We start from the raw sequence: 6,321 nt of genomic DNA on the forward strand, positions 1-6,321 counted from the left end.
ATATCACATTTTACCTTTCCTACTAAAGGCTTTGCTGCTGAAGGGAAACACATTAACACATCGAATACAAAAAGGAAAAGAAAACATATCAAAAGGTGAAAACACATGCCATGCACAGTGAGGTAATTGGCGAGAAGGTGAGCACGAGCGGAGCAAGACAGGTGAGAAATCGGTCGTCTTGTTCCTTATTTAGTCCCGTGGGGAAAAAAAAAAAAAAAAGTGAAGAAATAAAAATCGCAACATGTCATCCTCAGAGCCTCTGCCACACGCCATGTGTTGTGGCGGTGACTCTTTTTGTTTAATTAAAGGCGGGAGAGAGGAAAAGTTATTGGGAAATTTTAAAACTTCATTTTTTTTTTTTTGTATATGGGTACAAGTGATAGAGACAGCGGTAGCGACAGCGCGTGAGGTTTTATTTATATTTTTTCAAGTTATATTGTATTGGGTAGGAAGTGAATAATAATTAAAAAATAAAAATATAAAAAAATAAAAACACAGGAAAAAGCAGTGAGGTGCCAAGTCGGAATATCCACACATGTAAATTGAAATGAACGCCCGCTTAAGTTGCTGTTCACACTGATTTCGGAAGAACGTTTCCCGAATTTCAGGGAGGGAGGAAGGAGGTAGCTGGGTTAAAACATCTTTCTGTCTTTTTTTTATTTATTAATTTATTCTGTAGTTGTATTGCGCCCAGCTGACAGTCTCGGGCTGGATTTAAGGTTAGTCATGATAGTTATCGATTCACCTTGCTTATCTAATACTAATTTTTTTGTTTTAATATTTAAATTATCTCCCCTTTCAGGATTGCTCGTCTTGACCTGACTTGATTTGAGTTGTATTGATTTCTGTACAAACGATATATTTGACACCGTATTGTATAAAAACACTACTCTCTTTAATAGTTATCAACCAGGCAATAAGGGATAACAATTTTATACATACATACGTCGGTTTCGTGGTTAAAACCTTTTAAAAAAGTATTTATTTCCCAATACCCAGGACATCCATACGACTTTAATTCAGAAGAATGAAAAGATCTTTTATAAGAAAAAAAGAGGAAAAGAGAAAATAAAAACGGCTGGGGAAAAGTTGCCGTAGCGTTACTACAGCATTTTTCTGACCGAATCCAAGATGGGTAATCAGGTAGTCAAAACAATTTCTGAATCAAGAAGAAGATGCATAGTGTATTCCTCAGTTAGTCTTTCAAACAAGATGCAACACTGTATTCACCTGAGGAGCCACCTTGCTCCCTCTAATGTGAACCCGATGCGGACGGGAACTAGGCGGGGGGCGACATGGAGGTTCCTGGTAGTTATCAATTCTGATTTGCACGAAGTCCCCCCTTCAAGGGCTCCTTACTTCGTGCTCCGCTCTTGCTCGAGACCTACAACAGAAAACGGTGTCATACCTGATCGTGGGTTAAAACCAGATGGGATAAAATACAAATAAAAAAAAGTGGTGTCATGCACTATAACCGAGGAGTACATGGATGTTTTTTTGGTATAGGTAAAGTTCTGACTAGCCGTCTTTAAACCGGAAAATAATTATGCATGTGGTAGAACAAATAAATCTAAGAAACTTATCTTCTATGAACTTCCGTCGCAAATCAGAAATAACGAAGTTATTGGACACGCAAGTGTCACAGAGCTCATCTCAATATTTTAAAAATCGCCATCCGATATCCTTTCCTACTTTTTGTAAACGAAACAATGATACCGTTTTATTTTGATTCATTTATTGTAATACTTTCATTTCGTAACTAGAAAAATTCCGCATAAACTCACATGAAGGTAATTTTCTTCCTACATTATAATGTCTGACAATACACGAGTAATACCATCATAAAATCGTGTATTTACAGTAATTTTGACATTTCTTACTCTGCGCAAATCGACGTGTCTGGTCCATATTACGGGCAAGAGGGAACTGAAGAATTGCGCGCGATTTTCAAAATCAACAATGTTACCGCATGGACAGCGCACGAAACCTTTTGAGACTTTTATTCTATACCACATGCGCGTGACATTTGTCACGAGAGCCAATAGCATTACAAGAAATGCTATAAACCAATCACAAGGCAAGGAAAGCAAATATACTAAATCTTTGCTCAAAATGGATCTCAGGTGTGTAGGTTGTGACCCGCTTTACTATAGAGTTATATCTGATTATTTTGAAAAAAAAAAAATGATAACGCTATACAGTTCCTGAGAGTACACGGTGTTTTGCCAAGAGCGGTAAGTTGCCCGCATTGCGATTTACCTTGCAAACATCGTGAAGATCGACATATGTGGTATTGTGGCAGATGGAAAAAAAAGCAAAGACAAAAGGGCGTAAAAGTTGCGTTTTCTCGACCAGCGATTACAAAGGCACGTTTCTGCAGGGGACTCATCTGGAACCTTTTAAAGTAATTTTGTTTGTGAATCATTGGCTACAAAAACATTGGGATCACGCACACATTATTAAATGTATTAGTATTTCTAAGCCAACTAGCGTAGATTGGAGGAGTTTTTGTTCTGAAGTAACCGAATATTGGTTACAAAATCAAAATTCAATAGGAGGTGCCGGTGTAATACTTGAGATCGACGAGACGCTGCTCGTGCGCCATAAGTATAATAGGGGCAGACAGTTGAGCCAGGTCCCGGGCGAAGCTAGAACTTCGCAAATCATAAAGAAGAAGATCCAGGTGTGGGTCTTTGGGGGGTATTGAGCGTGTGAGTAAAATTAAATTAATTGTGCCATTGGTTGGCACTGACCGCAGTGCAGACACGCTCATACCCCTTAGTAAGAAATATATAAAACCAGACAGTGTGATATACAGTGATGGATGGGCTGCCTACCGTAATCTACAACACCATGGTTACAAACATCTGAGTATTAATCATTCTGAGAACTTTGTAGACCCAGACCCACAAATACACACACAAACCATTGAAAGGTTGTGGAGGGACGTTAAAGAATGGGTCAAGCGGCCAGGTATTAGGGCCGAGTATATAACGCAATACCTGACCCGCTATTTATTCATCAAATTTCATGAAAAAGAATTGATTCATTCATTTTCACAAGCGGCAGAATTATACCTGCCGCAAGGCGGGAAAGAAAGAATTCTTCCGTCCCCCCCCCCCCCCCCCCAGTTCCTCTGGATGGTAGTTCTTCAGAGAGCGATTAAAATCGGGAAAGAGGTCACCCTTACCTGATTGCTTGTATGCATATGGTAAAATAAAACCTAATACAAAGCAAATACCCTTTTTCGCGCACGTAAAGACATATTTCTTCTGAAATACCGATAATAAATTATTAATGTCTGAAACAGTAAGACAAGGACACCATGTATAACGACCAATTACTGACAACTTAGCGATTATGCGGTGTTACAGACTGAGAAATTCTAGCCAATGAAAACTCCAGGCAATGACGCCAGAGTTTTTCTGACCAATCAAAAAACCGTTTTTTCGGAAAGCCCTGCCCTCGCCCATGGAAAATGTTTAGTGTGTATCTGTCCGGTGGCCAAGGAAGTGTACCTGTGAAATAAAAAATATAGAAGCCGGCAGAAATGTTTACAAATTGCGAAATACACGTATAACTGGAAATATTGTTACGCCGAGGACGTGTTATTGTAAAGCTTATTAACGGAGACGGGACGATATAAGGTTAGTAAAATTTAAGTAACGTTTAACGAGAACCGGCGAAATCTACATAGTTATTGCACGAAGTACATTTCAAGTAATAAGCCAATTAATGTAATGAAAATGCATACTGTTAATAGGATACTAATACATGCATTATTAATACAAATTATTGCCGATTTGGCTATTGCAACCGACCGCAGTTGAATGGTTGTCGTCGCCGCGCGCGACGTAATCAGGCTAAAGCTTTCATATTTCCGCGGGACGAGCTGCGCGACCTGAAGCCTCGCCACGGCCTCCGAAGTATTTTCGGCTCAGGCAAAGGTCAATAAGTTCCATCTTACATTTTAAGACAAGTATAAGTATTGAACGGTTACTATATTTGACGACAAACATCACTAAAGTTTGCAAGATCTGTTACTAAAATGTGTTAAGTTTTTTGTTTGAGAATAAAATTCACGGAGACTGCGTGTGCCGTTGCGGCACGGTCTCCGTGCGCGACACGTAACTGTCAATAGCAATTTTCCGAATATGACAATCGGGTCTTCCCTTACAATATTTATATCATCAGATTTGTCCTCGTGTGATGAGAACGAATCTGATGATAACCTCCGTCGGATTCTCCAGCCGAAAATCTTGATGTGATTTGATAAGTCCCGATAGCCGGGGAGGGTACGAAGTTGATCAGGGAAATTACGGGGTAAAACAGACTGAAATACGAATAATGTATAAAAGAAATGTATAAAACAAGCACAAAAAACGCTTAAAGTCGGTTCTTGAAACTCTACGGACGTCGCCGCCACCTTTGAAATTCTACGGACAAACGCGCCAACTTTCGAAAACTCTACGGGAACCAAACCCAAATTTTGGTATACAAATATACGGGATTTTATATATTCCATATCGTACAATGGATTTCAAACATTATGCACAAACTATATATTTTTTCGGATGCTTTCGGTCACATTATACACTTGCACGATGAAATCCCAGAGGGATTCTTTTTTTACTTAATAAAATAAATACGGAAACACTCGCTAACGACCACTATCGAGTTTTATAACACTTTCCTTCTTCGATTCCATATAATATGGGGCGAAATTTTCTAATATTCATACCAACCACATTTCAAACGATTACTTTTTCTATTGACATCGCAACGTCACGCCAAATCGTGTATGGATCGGTTACCTTGATTAACACTTTTCATATATGGCTTACACAAGCTGATATTATATTATAACTAAATGCACGGTTCAAATTGCACATTTCCTCTCTACCGTCACACAACAGCGTTTGTGAACATTTAATATATTCATTACCTTCATGGCGGTTGTGCAAGACCGGGTTGCGATACCAACTACGAAGTGACGGTCTGGCTCTCGGCGTCCCCGGCTGGTGGGCGGTATCCTGAAGGGCCTGGCTTGGCTTCGTCTGGGTCGTCGGAGTCCTCCCAATCATCGTCATCGATAGGAATTGGGGTACGGTGGTGGTGACCACACTCCGACTGAGGCGGATATAGCCAGCCAGCCTGAAAAAAATAATTATAAGGTAAAATATATTATAAAATATTTTACATACAGATTATTTCACATGTTTAATACGCAAACTATTGATTTCTATTAAAACAAAATGATTGATAATTACCAAAATAAAGAAGTCGTGGAAGCGGGTTTTGGTGTGGTTACGCAGGAACAGGTATCTTGAAAAGTACTGGTGGAAGTACTGTGGACGCATGCCAGAACGCTTCACCCAACCCTTAACGTCCCTCCACAAACGCTCGATCGTCTGCGTGTGGATCTTGGCGTTGTCGGGGTCAACAAAATTCTCACTATGGTTGATCACATAGTGAGAATAACCAAGATCCTCAAGCGTGCTGTATGCGCCCCAACCGTCGCTATAAATAACACTTCCTTCTCGGACGTACCGCTGGATAAGTGGTGGTAATGTAGCGGCGGTTCTGTCCTGTTCCTCAGGATCTACCAAAGGAACCACAAACAACTTCTTAGACTGCCGCTCAATCCCACCAAAGACCCATGCCTGACGAAGCATCCTCCCCCTGTGATACTTCCGCCTCACCAACAGGGTTTCGTCAATCTCGACTTCCACCCCTGGCCCACCGATGGGTGTTTGCTTCCCGAGCCAGAATTCCGTCACCTCGGAGCAAAAGCTTCTCCAGTCCACCGACGTCTCTGACGAAATGTGGAGGCACTCCATCACTGTCCTGTGGTCCCACGTGTGGTGCAGGAAGTGATTGGTGAACAAAAGCAGCTTCGACGGCGAAAATCTCGAATTATCGAGAAACGTACCCTTATAGCCCCCGACACTAGAAAATATTTAACGTGCAGTTCCGTCCGGATTTTTTTTTTTTTTTTTTTTGTTATTGGTTAGTATTATATCATATAGCAATATACGACAGTTATTAGTAGTTAATATATCATCTACATATCATACCTATAAGAGCACTGCAGCCGCCGTTTAGTTTTGCTGACTTTTGTCCACCTACCGCAGTACCAAGTCGGCCGGTCCTCCCGGAGTTTACATGGTAACTTGCAGTGAGGGCACTCCACAGACGTCGGCAAGACTCCGTGGCGACGGAGAAAAGCTTTTGCTTTTTCATCATCATGTAAAAAATCATGAGTAATTTGAAAATAGTTGGTATCGCAACCATTGCACAACCCACCTTCTTCTGAGGTCG

General features: G+C 40.7%; 1 protein-coding gene across 1 annotated transcript in view; it reads right to left on the reverse strand.

Annotated features, from left to right (window-relative positions):
- The window catches only part of LOC125047567 (nuclear pore complex protein NUP62-like), a 9,420-nt gene extending 4,469 nt beyond the window's left edge, over nt 1-4,951 (reverse strand). Inside the window, exon 1 of the mRNA XM_047645844.1 lies at nt 4,946-4,951. Within this exon, the coding sequence (XP_047501800.1) occupies nt 4,946-4,951 (6 nt within the window). The remainder of the gene's footprint in view (nt 1-4,945) is intronic.
- Between the last annotated feature and the right edge of the window lie 1,370 nt (nt 4,952-6,321).

The sequence above is a fragment of the Penaeus chinensis genome, chromosome 41, assembly GCF_019202785.1.
Source record: "Penaeus chinensis breed Huanghai No. 1 chromosome 41, ASM1920278v2, whole genome shotgun sequence".
Classification (NCBI taxonomy): domain Eukaryota; kingdom Metazoa; phylum Arthropoda; class Malacostraca; order Decapoda; family Penaeidae; genus Penaeus; species Penaeus chinensis.